This window comes from Zophobas morio, unplaced genomic scaffold (genome assembly GCF_036711695.1).
Source record: "Zophobas morio isolate AGI-343-1 ecotype UQ-CSIRO unplaced genomic scaffold, CSIRO_AGI_Zmor_V1 ptg000021l, whole genome shotgun sequence".
NCBI classification, from domain to species: Eukaryota; Metazoa; Arthropoda; class Insecta; order Coleoptera; family Tenebrionidae; genus Zophobas; species Zophobas morio.
In genome coordinates, this window is record NW_026972126.1 from 26,579,335 (window position 1) to 26,597,189 (window position 17,855).

Consider the following 17,855-nt stretch of genomic DNA (forward strand, 5'->3'; position numbering starts at 1 on the left):
CTCAAGGGTCCAGGTTGAAGCCTTGTTATTCTGCGTTTTCGTTAATGACATTAAGTCGGCACATTTTCTGCCTAGCGCGCTTTGCATTTAGTACGTTTTAATTTAGCTCCAGTGTCGTCCTAGAATTTTTTTGATACTTTTTGCTCGGCGCCTCCACCATTTTCGCATTTAACATGTTTTCATTTTTACTCCTCTCGCCCTAGATTTTTTTTCATAATTTTTTAAATTAATGCATTTAAAAATTATATCCCATCTCGACGCTTCCGTCGAAAAAAGTTTCAAACCGGAAACTAAAGTTTGGATTAAATTTCTCAAACGATTTCGTTTAAATCAGTTATGTCGAGTTGGGCTCCTCAGGGGTCCAGCGTGCATCCTCGTTATTCTGCGTTTTCGCCAATGACATTAAGTCAGCACATTATCCGGCTATTTCGACTCAAAATAAAATCAAGAGCGAATTCCGGGTCCCTTCGCATTAACCGTGTTTTCATACGCAGCCTTCATTTCTCCCACTCATATTTTTTTAACTCCTCTCGAGTTTCGTGTTGATTCTCTCATTTCACGCCCGACGGAATCAATAATCTCTTGAATAAATAAAATCTCAGTTTTTAAAAAGCTCTCTTGATCGAGGAACGCCGCTCCTCTGCTCCGAACTCCACTTTGGAGAGTTCGAGCGACTTTGAAACCGTTTTAAAACTATAATGGGAAAACTAGAGAGTTGAAAACTGCAATGTCAGTGCCATTAATACGACGTCTTTTATGTTGTCGGAACGATAGAGGCGGAGGAATCCCGGGGAAGGTCCCAAAGGACGACAAGAGATATTGCAATTTGTACACAATGTTGCTCGTTAGGATGCCAACGGCATACGGGAACTCTTTGCGTTTTAATTTTAATTAAATCAGAGGGACCGTTGGGAAAAGTGCGTTTTTATGAACCGGACAAGGTGCAGAGATTCTGAACACGTAAAAATTAACATTTTTTTAGTATCGTTATTAATGAAAGATGTGTAAGAATCAAAGTTTAATAGAGTCGATGACGTAAACCCGGCGCGTGACGTAATTTTTCAAGTCTCGCCAAACGGCCGAACTTCCCTCATCCGTAATAACGCCCTTCTTACACCCATTTCCGCCCAAGCCACCATACATAATACACTCCGGCTCCACCTGATCTCTAAAAAACTACCCTCGTTGAACCTCAAGTATCCGAGAAAATCCCGCGATTAATCCTCCACTTTCCTAGGTAGAAGAGAGTGCCTCCATAATTCAAAACCGCCCACAACTCCCCCAATAAAATCGCCAAGTCGTCCCCGAAATCCCGCCCCCATCAATCACCCCCTAATCTAAACACCAAGAAGAAAGCACTCACTGCGAGCGATGACCACAGCTAAGCCACTCACTGCGCTTCTCGCAAATCGCTAGTCGGCATCACGGAGCGTCGCGACGCTGGACGTCGCTCTCGGGCGCCGCGCGCGGAACAACTGACGCTCGAGCGACGCCGCCGCCGCGCTCGGACGCTGCAGTTCGGACCCGCCGCCCCCGAACTGCTCCTATTTGTTGCACGCGCTAATTAGTCGCTATTTATTTACTTTTCGAAGTGGCGCGGTAGCGACTGCTGGAGAGTGGCGCCATCTGCTAACGAGCGGTTGCCATGGCGATGTTTGTTGTGAGTGTTTGTTGACGTTTGGAGTTATGTCGGGAAAACAATTAAAGCGGGATGATAACGGGGTGCTGCGACTGGACGGGGGCAAGGTGGGTGGGCGCTGGTTTGTTTAGGTTTTAATGATTTTTTTTAGATTTGTTTGGAGGCGAGACCCCCGAGCAAGGCGAGCACGGCGAGCTCGAAGAGCTCGATGTTGACGAGGTTCTATTCGAGGCCTGTGTCAGCAGTGCCCCTTCTGGCGCTGAATAAGGTGAGGGTTGATGGCGGAGGTGCTCAGGACGAGATTTTTGTTGCAGGATGATGGCGACGGAGATTTCAAGAGTAAACGACCCTTTTCGGCTGAGTATCTTCCCAGTAGTTACCTTAATAGGTTGAATTCGAGGGTTTCGACGAGGGAGCAGAGTATTGACAGTCTGGAGAGCGTTCAAGGTGGGTGGGCGATTAACTTAACAAACTCATATGTTCCTAAATGGATTGCAACTTTCAAGGAACATTCGTTTGAGTACTAGATGTTAACCGACGACGTCCAGTCCGAAAAATCGATGACGTCATGTGCGTTTTGCCAGCCCCGTAGCTAGCAAACTTATTCGGGGGGGGCAAGTTTGTCGACAGAGGGGGCTTCATGTAAATATTTATATTTTAATAATACACTCAGATAACTACTTTATTTTTTCTGAGTTTTTATATTTGAAAGAACATTAAAATAATTGGAAACGTCGATTTTTTACGCTAAATTTTCGTAAAAACCTGTCGAAGTCCAAAAAATTAGTACGGTACTTGGTTAAAATGCTGGTTAAAACAGAGAATGTAGATTCACAAACAGCTGTACTGCATCCAAAAATTTGTGTAGTGGCCATATAGGTAACATCCAATTTGTTTGAGTTTATTTTTTTGCATGTTTAGTACATATTTTAAAAATCCGACTTCGAAACCAAATATTTCGAAACTGTTGGTACGCAACCATGTTTTTTTAAACTCGTCGAGATGTGTATTTCAGAATTTTTTGTCAACTTTAACAAAAGCTCAATTTTTGGAAACCCATATAAAATTTTTGACTTTTCCCAAGCATTTTCGAAAATTACCAAAAGAATTCCTTTGTTCATCTCGATTTCTTCCAAAAATCGTTTTGGATTAAATTTTTTTGAAAATTCTTACATTTTTTGCAGAATCGACGGAAGAAATATGGCAATTTTTGAGAACCTGTATCAAATTTTTGACTTTTTTCAAGCACGTTCGAAATTACCAAAAGGGATTCCTTTATTGATTTCGATCTCCAGATGTTGTTTTTGGTTGTTTTTTCGAAAATTCGTACAATTTTTCCATAATCGCCAAAAGAAATATGGTAATTTTTGAGAAATTTTGAAAATTCCAGCTCGAAACCGAGTATTTCGAAAATTTTGATCCGGAACCTTGAACCGGTCATGTTTTTTTAAGCTCGTCGAAATCTATATTTCAGAATTTTTTGTCAACTTTTACGAAAGTTCAATTTTTGAAAACCCATATAAAATTTTTGGCTTTTCCCAAGCATTTTCGAAAATTACCAAAAGAGATTCCTTTGTTCATGTCGATTTCTAGAAATCGTTTTGGATTCAATTTTTTTGAAAATTCTTACATTTTTTCCAGAATCGACGGGAGAAATATGGCAATTTTTGAGAACCTGTGTCAAATTTTTTACTTTTTTTCAAGCACGTTCGAGATTACCAAAAGGGATTCCTTTATTGATTTCGATCTCCAGATGTTGTTTTTGGTTATTTTTTCGAAAATTCGTACAATTTTTCCATAATCGCCAAAAGAAATATGGTAATTTTTGAGAAATTTTGAAAATTCGAGCTCGAAACCGAGTATTTCGAAAATTTTGATCCGGAACCATGAACCTGTCATGTTTTTTTAAGCTCGTCCAAATCTATATTTCAGAATTTTTTGTCAACTTTTACGAAAGTTCAATTTTTGAAAACCCATATAAAATTTTTGGCTTTTCCCAAGCATTTTCGAAAATTACCAAAAGAGATTCCTTTGTTCATGTCGATTTCTAGAAATCGTTTTGGATTCAATTTTTTTGAAAATTCTTACATTTTTTCCAGAATCGACGGGAGAAATATGGCAATTTTTGAGAACCTGTGTCAAATTTTTTACTTTTTTTCAAGCACGTTCGAGATTACCAAAAGGGATTCCTTTATTGATTTCGATCTCCAGATGTTGTTTTTGGTTGTTTTTTCGAAAATTCGTACAATTTTTCCACAATCGCCAAAAGAAATATGGTAATTTTTGAGAAATTTTGAAAATTCGAGCTCGAAACCGAGTATTTCGAAAATTTTGATCCGGAACCATGAACCTGTCATGTTTTTTTAAGCTCGTCCAAATCTGTATTTCAGATTTTTTTGTCAACTTTACGAAAGTTCAATTTTTGAAAATCCATATAAAATTTTTGACTTTTTCCAAGCATTTTCAAAGATTATCAAAAGAGACTCCTTTGTTCATCTCGATTTTCAAAAATCGTTTTGGATTCAATTTTTTTGAAAATTCTTACAATTTTTCCAGAATCGACGGAAGAAATATGGCAATTTTTGAGAACCTGTATCAAATTTTTGACTTTTTTTCAAGCACGTTCGAGATTACCTAAAGGGATTCCTTTATTGATTTCGATCTCCAGATGTTGTTTTTGGTTTTATTTGGTTGAAAAGTCGTAAAATTTTTCAGCAATCGCCAAACGAAATGTAATTTTTGAACTTTGAAACCGAATGTTTCGAAAATCTTGATCTGGGACCATCTAGACCTTGTGTTTTTTGATTGAGCTCGTCGAGATCAACATTTCAGATTTTTTTGTGGATTTTTAGTCAACTTCAACAAAAGCTAAATTTTTGAAAATCAATAAAATGTTCTTGACTTTTCCCAACCGTTTTCGAAAATTAGCAAAAGGGATCTCTTTATCGATTTCGATCTCCAAATGTTGTTTTTGGTTTTATTTTCTCGAAAATTTGTACAATTTTTCCAAAGCCGCCAAAAGAAATGTAATTTTTGAGAAATTTTGAAATGTCGACTTTGAAACGGAATTTTTCGAAAATCTTGGTCTGGGACCATCAAGACCTTATGTTTCTGGATTAAGCTCATCGAGATCTACATCTCGGAATTTTTTGTTGATTTTTTGTTAATTTCAACAAAAGCTCAATTTTTGAAAATCCATATGTACATTTTTTGACTTTTCCCAAGCATCTTCGAAAATTAGCAAAAGGGATCTCTTTATTGATTTCGATCTACAGATGTTATTTTTGGTTTTATTTTTTTGGTATTTCGTCGAATTTTTCCACAATCGCATAAAGAAATAACTTTTTTTTAAGTCACTTTTGAGATTTTTTAGAAATTTTACGTAGAAACCCAATATTTCGTAAATTTTGCTCCGGGAGCATGAACATGTTTTTCGATTAAGCTCATCGAGATCTATATTTCAGAATTTTTTGTCAACTCTAACGAAAGCTCAATTTTTGAAAACTAAATAAATTTTGACTTTTCTTAAGCATTTCCAAAAATTACCAAAAGTCATTCTTTTATTTATTTCAATCTTCAGATGTTGTTTTTGGTTTTATTTGATCGAAAATTTGTAAAATTTTTCTAGAATCGTCAAAAGAAATAGGAGTATAATTTTTGAGAAATTTTAAAAAGTCGACTTGGAAACCGAATAGCAGCAAGACCTTATGTTTTTTGACTAAACTCGTCGAGATCTACATCTCAGAATTTTTTGTAGATTTTTAGCCAATTTCAACAAAAGCTCAATTTTTGAAAATCTATAAAAAAAATTTGACTTTTCCCACGCATTTTCGAAAACTAGCAGAAGGGATCTTTTTATTGATTTCGATCTCCAAATGTTTTTTTTGGTTTTATTTTTTCGAAAATTCGTACAATTTTTCCAGAACCGCCAAAAGAAATGTAATTTTTGAGAAATTTTGAAATGTCGACTTTGGAACCGAATTTTTGAAAAATCTTGGTCTGGAACCATCAAGACCTTATGTTTTTTGATTAAGCTCATCGAGATCTACATCTCAGAATTTTTTGTCGATTTTTTGTCCATTTCAATAAAAGCTCAATTTTTAGAAAATCCATATAATATTTTTGACTTTTCTCAAGTACATAGTAGGCTATGGAATAAAATGTGACATGTTCATTTTTTTATAGGGTGATATTGCCAAATAATATACCCTGTAAGAAAATAAAGGTGGAGCGGGTGGGGCCAGTTAATATGCTTCGGCAATCGGCATTATATTGAAATTTTATTACTAATTTGAAATTTATGATGTATAAGTCTTCCAGGGGGGGCAACCACAATTGCTAGGGGGGGCTCAGCCCCCTCTTGCCCCACCGTAGCTACGGGGCTGCGTTTTGCGGATTTCGAGTATACAGCTCACGTTCCCGGAATTATTTCAGGCTGACCTCCAGACATAGTTCGAGTTCCCGAATATCTGGAATTCCCTCATCTCCAACAAATAATATTTTTGCACTACGCACATAAACTTAACTCCAACTTCTTTAAATTAAATTCCCGACGAACTTCCCAACTCTCACTCCACCATTAAACATATATATTTCACATGCGATAAAGTAGACTTTTATCGAACATAATGACGACATCCACCCCACCCCCACACGGGCCTCCCATTGATTTCCTCATAAACTTCAAAATGACTCACAAATACATAAATAATTTTATTGAACAAACACTCTAATTTCGTCCATTAAAACAACCGCAAGTTTACTAGAAAGAACCATAAAGTATTTACGCCCGTTTAATCCCAGGTGGCTGTTAAAAACAAATATCAAATTTCCAGACGAATCGTTATCGTCGGCTGCTCTCCTCAAAAATTTACTGTCCGAACCGATCAAGTCCTGGAGGAATTATTCCGGGAGTAAAAGCGAAGAAACTAAAGAAGAGCGTCTTCTTACTCCGGGGGTCGTTTCTAAACCCCCTCTCCCCAAAAAACCCGACTCGTCTAAGACCGAAGATCCAGGTGTCAGCGCCATCCACGACTATTTGACCCTAAAGTACGACAAAGAGCGCGAGAAAAGTGCAGACAACAAGATCGAGAAGGCTCCCAGTGACGATTCAGCTATCAATTTAATAACGTTGGACGACGTCAGCCAAAACGACAAAGACGAACGAGACGACGTGCAGAAGCTCCACATCCAGAACTGGATAGACGAAAAGAACGAAGACACAGAAGCGGAATGGGAAGATCCCAAACAAATCCCCAACTTGAGTGACCTAGACATCGACGATCTCTTCAAGGACGACAGCGAGAAGAAGTTTGACAATTTCTTCCGAAACGTTGAAGATAAAAGTCCCAAGAAAAAAACCAAAGCTTCGCCTAAACCCAAGGTTAAATTTACGGCGACTCCGATTAGAGCGGATCCGGATTATGCAGAGAGTTGCGAAAACAACGAAGTCGAGACTTGGTTGTCGAAGAAACCCGAGAAGAAGACGAATTTCTTGGATTTTTTGAACAACATAGATGAATTGGAGAAGAGCATGTCTTTGACTGGGGTCGATATTTCGCACGATGTTCCTCAACACGATACCGAAACGACCCCTAATAGTCCGACTTACGACGACATCGCAGCCATTTTGAAAGTTCTCGAAGACGAAGATAAGAAATCACGTAATATCGCGTTTTGGGGGTTCTTTTTGATAATCGTTTTTTGCAGAGTTGAAGATGGAAACGATGAAACAGTTGGTTGATTCAGAGATTTCGGGTCAACCGTTACCATTGACCGTGGAAGATCACAAAAATGAAGATACCAAGTTTTCGGATTCTCAGAAAACGATTTTAGAGTCAGACCAAACTATCAAAAATGTGAAACCTAACATTGTTGTGTCTGAACACGACAATAACACCAAAACTCACACTTCTATTCACTCGTCGTCAAACTATAAGTAGTCACTTAATATTGTTTAGTACTTCCACTGACTTAACATTTCCAGGGAGCTTCTTTCGTTTCTAGACGAAGTGGACAGAAGCTGCTCCAAACCCCTAACCGAAGTCAAAGTCGAAGAACGACCAAAAATCAAATTAGACACAATACCGAGGTGAGACGGTCACACTTTTGACACTTTTGCTACTTCGACTTGTCTGCAGACTCGAAGACTTGTTGACTTTCACCCCCGAAGAACTCGCCCACCAAATCGTCTCCTTGTCCCTCAAACTCAAAGAAAAATCGTCCTCCATTGCCCTCCTCCAATCCGAAGTCTCCTCCCTCCGTGCTCAAATCGTCACCTCCACGAAAAAAACCGACCAAACCCTCAAACACACCCTCCGAACCCAGAAGGAAGACTACGAAGCCACGATCAAGCGCCACCAGAAGTTCATCGACCAGTTGATCAACGACAAGAAATCCCTCAACCAACAGTGCGAAGGTCTCGTTTCCGAAATGAAATCCCTCGAGGAGCGCCACCAATCCAACCTCAAAGCCATCGAGCACAAGAACCACGTCGAGATGCAGAAAGTCAAGGAGATGGCGGCTGCCGGGGAGAAGTTGCGACGGGAGAGATGGATCGATTCCAAGACGCAGAAGATCAAGGAGTTGACTGTGAAAAGTATAGAGCCGGAGTTGCACAACTTGGAGAAGAGGCAGCAGCAGGAGTTGACGGATTTGCGGATGCTGCATCGCAAGGAGATCGAAGATCTGGAGTTGAAGAACGCGAGGAGGACGCAGGAGCAGTGCGAGGCGTTGAGGGTGCAGCTGGTGGAGGAGCGGGAGAAGGCGTTGGCGCACGAGAGGGAGGTTATGAGGGTGAGGTACGAGAAGATGGTGGAAGCGGAAGAGAAGGGGTTGCAGGAGCAGAGAAGGAGGCTGCTGGGGGATCACGCGGCGAGGATTGCGGAGTGCGAGCAGAGGGAGGTTCTGGCGAATAATGAGAAAGAGAGAGGGATAAAGCAAGCACAGGAGGATTTTGAAGAGAGACTACAGATGGTGATTAGGAGGCATGCCAATGAGATTAAGTTGGTTAAAGAGACGGCGAGCTTGGAGATGGAGACGTGGCAAAACAACTACAAGAAGCAACAAACCGTGCTTTTGGCGGAGAAAGAAGCCTTGATTAGAGAGCAATGTAGACGAGAAAGAGACAAAGAGATCGAGAGCGTGATCGAGCGACTGGAATCAGAAGCCAGTGAAACGAAAACCCAGCTGGAACAGTCGACGGAAAATAGGATCAAGAGACTACGGGAAAAGTACGACAAGGAGATTGCGGATTTGGAAGAGAGCGAGAAAGAAGCTAAAAATAAATATCTCGAGGTTAAGAAGAAACTAGTGGATGAAGAAGACGTGATTATTAGTCTTAGAGCGACAATTGAACACTTGAAGGGTCAGTTGGAGGTGTCAAAAGCGGCAACTGTGAAGCTACAAGACGAAAGAGAAGCGATGAGGGAGATTTTGAAGAACGAGTTAAAGCGGGAGATGGAAGGGTTGGAAATGGAGTTGACGACGGTGAAGAATTCCAGAGAAAACGAGATACAACAACTATATTCCAGAGTGAAGGTTGCAATTGCGCGGAAAGACGAAGTCCTGGAGGAACTAACCCGAGACCACAAAGCCTTGCAAGAAAAGTGTTCATATTTGGAGAACATGTTGGAACAACAAAGAAAGGAATATCTAATCAAGTAGTATAATTTTACAACTTTTACATTACAATTTAACTTTATTCTAATAAAATATACAGACTAAGTCGATACAATTTATTGACTTAAAGACTGTCCCAGAACTCGTATCTCTCCCGATGCAGCCCCTCCTTGACGCTCAGTTCTTCCCCAATCTCCAGATACTTCCTCGTCGACGCATTATACCCCTCCCACTCAACCCCCGCGATCGGTTTACTAAAACAATAAACAATCAACCCAACATCACCATTATCAAAATCCAATACCCGGTTTTGGCGAAAGTAGTCCATAACAGAGTTAGCTTCTCGACCATTTCCCTCTCCGGATAATCCTCGTTAAAGAAAGGAAACAAAGGTAAAATATAAAAGAGATAAATTAGATCGTCGTGGTGGACGGGGCCTGTTAAAATTTACGACACTCACAAAAATACTACCACCATTGTTTAAGTATATTATAGTTGGACAACCTATACGGACAATCACTTTCCCATGTAGAAAAGAATGAATATATATTTTACATCTCACTCGCTTCACTATGAAGTGGCGGTACCTTACGAAAGGGGGTAAAAATAGTCCGTAAGCACGTGATGTCGATAAGGTAGTAAACGGACGTATTAATCACTACGTTGTACGGGGAGCAGTCACAAAATAAGCAAACGTACGTGTTGAAGACTTTGCATATATGTAATATATGTATATGTAGTGCATACCTGTTTCAAGGTTAAGGTAACAAAAATTTAATATTATCGCAGTATACCTTCTTACGTATTTTTTTCATTAGCAGTAGTCAAATCATTAAATACATATTATCTTTGAAACTAAAATGCATTTTATCCTAAGATTGTATCACAAAATATTCATCACCATATAAATATATACAATTTAGACATCAAGAAATAAATTTAAAATTGCAAAAATTATATCTAGCAGACTTAAAACAGCCTTAAATGTGTCTTGTATGTACGTGCTTATCAGTATGTAGGCATTTTAACGCACAGCAATAATCGTTCTTTATGAGTAATGACTGATGACTACTGTGACACAGTAAATCCTCGAAATCGAAAATTTAAAACACTAAAAAATTCAAATATGGAAAAATTGTAAAATCGAGAAATCGAAACATAAAAGAATCAAAAAAATAAAAATTGGAAAATCTAAAATTTAAAAATCGAGAAATTGAACAATCAGTTAATTCAAAAATCGAAACATCGAAAAATTGGAAAATCGAAAAATAAAAAAAAATTGGACAATCGAAAATTTAAAAATTCCGAAAATTGAAAAATTGAAATATAGAAGAACTGAAAACTCAAAACATCGAAAAAAATTAATAATTTAAAAATTGAAAAGTTAAAATTGAGAAATCGAAAAACTGAAAAATCACAAAATTGAACGAAATATCAAAAAATTGGGAAATTAACAAATTGAGAAACAGAAAAGTCAAATAAGCAGAGTCTAAAAATCGCAAACTTAAAAAATCGAAAAAGTGAAAAACAAAAACCCAAATAATAGAAAAATTGAAGAACTGAAGAACTGAAAAATCAACGAATCGAGAAGTCGAATTGGACAATTGAAAAATCGGATAAACCAAAAATCGAAACATCGAAAAATCGAGAAACCGAAAAGCAAAAAATCGAAAAACCAACAAATCGAAAAATCGAAACATTGTAAAATTCAAAAATTGAGACATCGAGAAATCGAAAAATCAAAAAATTGAGAAACCGAAATAGGCCAAAATCGAAAAATCGAAAACTTAAATATGGAAAAATTGATAAAGCGAGAGATTGAATAATCAAAACATCGAAACATCCGAATGTCAATAAATTGAGATCTCAAAAAATTTAAAAATTCGGAAATTTAAAAAATTAAAATATAGAACTGGAAACTCGAGAAACCGAAAAATCTAGAAATTTAAAAATTACAATACGGAAAAGTTGAAAAATTGAGAAATTGAAATAAAAAACAAAAAACTGAAAATCCAAAAATAAAAAATAGAAAAATCTTGAAGTCGAAAAATGAAAGAATCGAAGTATTGAAAAATATCAAAACTGAAAGAAATATCCAAAAATTGAGAAATCGACAAACCAATAAAGCGAAGTCGAAAAATCGAAGAATTGAAGAACTGAAAAATCGAAACTTTGAGAAGTGGGAAAATCAAAAATAGATTAATTGAGAAATCAGAAAACTGAAAATTTAACGCAAAAATTTGAAAAATTGAAAAATTGAAAAATCGGGACATTGAAAAATTGGAAAATCCAGAAATTGAAAAGCTCAAAAGAAAAAAATCGAAAAACCGAAAAACCCAAAAATCGAAACATCGAAAAATTCAAAAACTGAGACTTCGAGAAATCGAAAAATCGGAGGATCGAGAAATTGAGGAGTCGGAAGCCGAAAAGGAAAGTTAAAAATTGAAAAATTGAGAAATTGGACAATCAAAACAACGAAACATCTGAATTCAATAAATTGAGAAAATAAAAAATTGAATAATCGAAAAATTTTAGAAAAGAAAAACTGGAAAATCGAAAATTAAAATTAAAAAAATCGAAAAATTGAAAAATTGAAATATAGAAGAACTGAAAACTCGAAATATCGAAAAACCTAGAATTTAAAAAAATGAAATATTAAAACATCGAAAAGTTTAAAAATTGAGAAATCGAAGCATTAAACAGTCGCAGAATTGAAAAATCTAAAGTTTACAATAAATTGAAAATCCAAAAAGTAAAAAATCGAGAAATCAAAAAAATCCGTCAATTCAAAAATCGAAAAGTCGAAAAATTGAAATATTGAAAAATCTCATAACTGAAAGAAATATTCAAAAAATTGAGAAATTAAAAAATTGGAAAACTGAGAAATCGAATTGAAGAATTGAAGATGTGAAAAATCTAAACTTTAGGAAGTCCAGAAATGGACAAATAAAAAAAAATACTTTAGAAATCGGCAAACTGAAAATTTAGAAACGTGAAAATTTGAAAATTGAAAAATCGAAATATTTAAAAACCGTAAAATTGAAGAGGACAAAAATTGAGAAATCGTATCATTGAAACATCGAAAGATTGAGAAATCGAAAAATAAAAAAATCAAGAAATAGAAAATTTAAAGAATGGAGGAATCGGAAAAGCCCAAAATTGAAATATTGAAAAATTGAGACATTTAAAGTTGAAAAATCGAGAAATCGACAAGACGAAAAATCCCAATAGCGTATTTAGGTATAAATCACAAGATCAGGACTATTCTACTTTTTAAAATTTAAATAACATTATAAATTGGAAAATGTTGATTTTTTTTCCAAAAATCTTGACGTCTAAGCTGAAAACTCGACACGGATGCATAAACCGTAAACGGGGCGAAACTACAATTTTACTATTGTAAAATTCGACAAATTTTGGAGAGTGTAATTTGATAATACAATTTGAAATGTAAATTTTGTCATTCGGGAACATTATGTATTAAATTGTTAAGATGTTCAAGAACTTTGTTCACTTATTCGTTTTAAAGTCCAATGGTCGAAATGGGTTAGTTCTTCGTAGTTGATGTGTATCACATCAACTCTAACGAATATCGGTTTATAGATAAATCGCTTAAAGCCGATATTGGCCTGAGTGTGCTTTGGTCTGTAGATCAAACAAGTTCTCAGGCGACGGAAAATTGCATGTGGAGGGAGACTTCGGATTACAAATCGTGCCAAGAAAGACATATTTGGGAGAGATGGATTTTTAGATGCTTGACTAGCGGTAATTTTAAATTGTTTGCTGTCGTTCGCGAAGTGAAGAACACAATTTCATTAAAATGATAATTATAAAATTATCATAATCACTATTGGTATTAATTAACACAAACTGGCGCGCAACTTATCAGTTGATTTCGTTAATAAATTCATAGAAACCTATATGGGATTTTTTCATGCCTTAGAAAATTAAAAAGTAAAAAATACAATAACAAAAATTTTAAAATGCGGTTTACGAAAAATTAGTTGACCTGTGCAAAGAAGAAAATTTTGGAAACGCTGACAAATATGACATCTTAAAAAAAATAACACTTGAAGAAGTGCTTTCGGGGTAATATTTTTGATGCTCGCGTGAACAAAATACTCTATGTCACTCTTAGATCATATAATAAATAGATACCACCATGCCGTGTTCTTTCCCTAGGACAGCCTGTGACGACATCCTCCTGTCACACATCTCTCTCGTGCATGGAAGGATTACAATGAAGCTATCCTTGCCTGATCACTATTTGAATTTTGCGCGCCTAAATTTTAGGAAGTATGTCTGAACTAACTTCGGAAGAAAGATGTTGACAGCTTGATTTTATAAATAATTCACAGTAGATAACGAAAGCAATAGTAAATTATTGGGCAGCAATTGTGATCCTTTATGACTACATCACTTAAAATAGGATCTTTGTTCTAAACTCTAAAATTGTTTTTTGTACAACAACTCGAAAGAGAGGTTAGAAGAAACATCTGTCAAAAACGATTTGTTGCGCTGGTGCGGTACAACGATGGAAGTGAAATAGACATATACAGATGAAATGCATATAACAAAGATGAAGATGTGGTGATCACACAAGGATAGCATTATACTACTTCCCTTGACGTAGAAAACGACAACAGATAGCTTCATGACTAGTCACACCTTTCAGTTTGAGTATTGGTATCTATTTATTATATGATCTAAGATGTCACCGTGCAGAGCTAGCCGAAAATCTGAAAACCAAATCGCTGTGTGTAGGGCCAGCATAACGGAAGTAATAAATCATCCCATCGGTTGAAGAACGTTGGGTCGGTGCACTGATGTCGATGTTATATCCCGAGAGGGGCCCAACACACCCATTAAAATCGAACAGACAAAATAAAGCTTCAAACATGATTATATTTTTACTAAAATTCTGAAGTTTATAAACTGCACATTTTATTTATTTATTTATTTATTTTATCTTGTTTTCGAACTATAATAAACATTTCAAACAATGTCCGTAACTTATTTTAATGTAAATTATATTCATGTGGTTAACAAAATCAGATGTAATATTAGTGTGATTTTGACCTTATTCTAGATTTTATTACAGCAGAACGGCGTATCCTTTTTAAATTTTAGAAGTTACGGAAACTAGTTCAAGAAACAATTAGTTATCTCGTATTTTTTTAACAAAATCTACCAAAATGTCGGATAACAGCAATTGTTTTTCATAGAAACAAACAGTCTTCAAAGCAGCCTTTAACAACTCGATATTACAAACATGCCTCTAAAGTTCTTAATGCGTTTTTTTCCCTCTTGTAATTATTTGTAATGTCAACGCCGAAAGTTTATGTCATTCTGTTATTTACTTTGAACACATATTTTCATTTTGTGTTAATATTTTTGTAAAACCACGAATCTACATTTTACTTAAAATCTTGTTTTACTTTAATCTTGTAAAACTAAACAATTATACCAGTTTAAAAACCCTTGGAAAGTTTCTGTCAGTCTTAAGATATAGTCAAATAAAAATAGGAGTCAAATGCATTTAAATTCAATTCTTTCGTATCACGTTACAACGCGTTGCTTCATATTTTTTATGTCAAGTATAATTTCATATTTTGTACATATATGTTTATACACATTACTGTTTACGGAACAATGTTAATTATGGATTTATGGATAACTCCTCGTATAAGAGCAGAGTGAAGGGTGTTTGCCTTTGCTAATGTTTGATGGCGCCATCTGATGTAGAGTAAAATAAACCTAATACGTTGGCTCACTGCAGTGAAAATGTGGGTTGACGAAAAATTTGTCCCACGCCCCCTGGATACCTTGTCCTAAAGCTCACTATTTAGGCGAAGTAAAATTTGTATTAGGTTGTCCAACTATAATATACTTAAACAATGCTACCACGTTCTACGTACCCCAAGTCTCGTTAGTTCCTGGAAGAACGAAGTGGCTATAGCGCCCCTTGTATGTAAATTCGTAATAATAAACTTTCTGCGAACTTTTTTCCGATATTAGATTCGCGAGCTTGTTGACAGGATATCCGATGATTGAGTCGGCGTAGATCTAAAATCGTGATGAGAATGCCGCCAGGGAAGTTGGAGACTTACTTGTGATAGTCCTGAAAGGGATGCGTTTGTTAGGGGTTGGTCGCACAGGTAGAATTTCCTGAGGGCCGCACTGATGTTCCTGGACTTTGCTGTCCCCCGTTCGTAAAGAAAAGCGATCGGGGCGTACGTTTCGAAGTCGTTATTAAGAAGACTTAGCAAAGTTGCGTTGTTTACTATATCTGGAATTTGTGTTAATTGTTGTGTTTGTGTTGGGGTGAGAACTTGCCGAAGGCTTCGTAGCCGAATTCTTGGAGGGTTATTCCTGTGACGATGGGGATGTTGGAAAAGTTGCCCTTTTGGAAAAGAGCGACGGGGTCGTCGGACAGGAAGCGCTCTTGACCGTAGTCGTCTTCGATTACTGGGTACCAAATAATAATGGGGTCATAATTGAACTCGGAAAATCTTGGCAAAGTATTCCCGAGTGTCTCAGCTGGTACTTTTTTCAAGCAAGCGACCATGTCGTTGACCGTACCATTATCAGGACACCCGACAAAGCGGGCCTGCTTTTTTGCCAAGTCCAGCTGATTACGGGGTAAGTCGAATTGACCAATCGCCGATCCACTCCCCAGGATAGCTTTATGGAACAACCCCTGGGACATGGGTGAAACTAAATGCAAACTGATACTCCAAGCCCCTGCACTGTACCCAAACAACGTAACAGAGTCACAATCCCCGCCGAAAGCCCCAATATTATCACGAACCCATTTTAATGCCACTACCTGATCTTTCAGACCGTTATTCCCCGGTACGTCCTCGCCGGTACTCATAAAACCTAAAGAACCCAAACGATAATTAATCGTAACTAGTACTATGTCTTGGTCAAGGAAGTACTGTGACCCTGCCCAGTCACTACGACCTGTACCACTGTAAAAACCACCAGCATGGATAAAAACGATGACTGGTCGCTTAGGATTGGTACCACCATCTGGCAGCTACAGATAAATATGGTATTAATGTTAATTGAGTGACATCGACCTACTTGTGTGGTGTAAACATTGAGGAGGAGACAGTCTTCGGAAATTGGGTCGTCGCTGGGTTGGGGGCAGACTGGACCGTCGGTGGTGGCGTTGTACACAGTTGACCATTTTTCGACAGGCACCGGGGGCTACTTTCTATAGTTATGTAAATCTGTGTGAAAATGTTCTTACCTTGAATCGTAGCTCCCCAACGGGTGCCTGGGCATATCGTATACCTCTGAAGGCATAAATGGTTTTGTTGAGACGTGTTGTTAATAGCGAGCCCACGATGTCTCCAAGGGGGGTGGTGACCTGAGGACTTTGTTGGTGGGTGGCTGCAAATAGCAGAAAAATCACGAAATGCTTCATGTTCGAGCGAACTTTTTCAAGTAACGTTGTTGTTTACGTTGCATGAATATTTATCTTATCACCTTGAGTACTTGGAAGTGCGATTATTGGGTATTTATGTACTCAGGCAATTCCATGTTATTAATTGGGACTGGTTTACATATTTTAACAAAATTATAGACGAGCCTAGAAGATTCATTTCTAACACAATTGCTCACTTTCACATGTACGTAATAATCAATAGTCCGCCCAGATATATATCTCTATTATAATTAGATGTCAGTGCAACATCGAATCGAGAAAATGAAACTCGCTTCAAAGCACTACACAACGGTGGTATATTTAAGCCAAAGCTAACAATATCTTTGATACCTTATTTATAGACTAAACCAACAATTTAATAATCAAAGGAGAAAACCGCAACATAAAATAGAGTTTGTGTATGTTCTGACATTCTCCTTTGCTACAACAATACTAAATCCTCGCCACAAACCAACTAAATTTCGAAAGCTAAAACGGAGTTTACACACAGCCCCGTAGCTAGAAAACTTATTCAGGGGGGGCAAGTTTGTCGACAGAGGGGGCTTCATGTAAATATTTATATTTTAATAATACACTCAGATAACTACTTTATTTTTTCTGAGTTTTTATATTTGAAAGAACATTAAAATAATTGGAAACGTCGATTTTTTACGCTAAATTTTCGTAAAAACCTGTAGAAGTCCAAAAAATTAGTACGGTACTTGGTTAAAATGCTGGTTAAAACAGAGAATGTAGATTCACAAACAGCTGTACTGCATCCAAAAATTTGTGTGGTGACCATATAGGTAACATCCAATTTGTTTGAGTTTATTTTTTTGCATGTTTAGTACATATTTTAAAAATCCGACTTCGAAACCAAATATTTCGAAAATTTTGGTACGGAACCATGAACTCGTCATGTTTTTTTAAACTCGTCGAGATGTGTATTTCAGAATTTTTTGTCAACTTTAACAAAAGCTCAATTTTTGGAAACCCATATAAAATTTTTGACTTTTCCCAAGCATTTTCGAAAATTACCAAAAGAATTCCTTTGTTCGTCTCGATTTCTTCCAAAAATCGTTTTGGATTCAATTTTTTTGAAAATTCTTACATTTTTTGCAGAATCGACGGAAGAAAAATGGCAATTTTTGAGAACCTGTA

At 36.8% G+C, this 17,855-nt stretch overlaps 3 protein-coding genes across 3 annotated transcripts in view; 1 reads left to right on the top strand and 2 right to left on the bottom strand.

The window, feature by feature from the left end:
- LOC135132035 (TWiK family of potassium channels protein 7-like) overlaps nucleotides 1-1,501 on the bottom strand; it is a 300,939-nt gene extending 299,438 nt beyond the window's left edge. Inside the window, exon 1 of the mRNA XM_064059952.1 lies at nucleotides 1,364-1,501. The gene's annotated coding sequence lies outside the window, so the exon portion shown is untranslated. The remainder of the gene's footprint in view (nucleotides 1-1,363) is intronic.
- A 165-nt stretch (nucleotides 1,502-1,666) lies between these two features.
- On the top strand, nucleotides 1,667-9,358 carry LOC135132023 (centrosomal protein of 131 kDa). Its single transcript, XM_064059939.1, has 7 exons — nucleotides 1,667-1,746; nucleotides 1,791-1,907; nucleotides 1,954-2,086; nucleotides 6,475-7,302; nucleotides 7,349-7,577; nucleotides 7,626-7,730; nucleotides 7,780-9,358. The coding sequence occupies exons 1-7, from the start codon at nucleotides 1,687-1,689 to the stop codon at nucleotides 9,302-9,304; spliced, it is 2,997 nt and encodes a 998-aa protein (XP_063916009.1). The 5' UTR covers nucleotides 1,667-1,686; the 3' UTR covers nucleotides 9,305-9,358.
- LOC135132032 (juvenile hormone esterase-like) lies at nucleotides 9,319-16,730 on the bottom strand. Its single transcript, XM_064059947.1, has 7 exons — nucleotides 16,518-16,730; nucleotides 16,349-16,474; nucleotides 15,596-16,301; nucleotides 15,370-15,548; nucleotides 15,178-15,325; nucleotides 9,564-9,696; nucleotides 9,319-9,513 (listed from the first exon to the last, which is right to left on the bottom strand). The coding sequence occupies exons 1-7, from the start codon at nucleotides 16,692-16,694 to the stop codon at nucleotides 9,384-9,386; spliced, it is 1,599 nt and encodes a 532-aa protein (XP_063916017.1). The 5' UTR covers nucleotides 16,695-16,730; the 3' UTR covers nucleotides 9,319-9,383.
- Nucleotides 16,731-17,855: the final 1,125 nt, after the last annotated feature.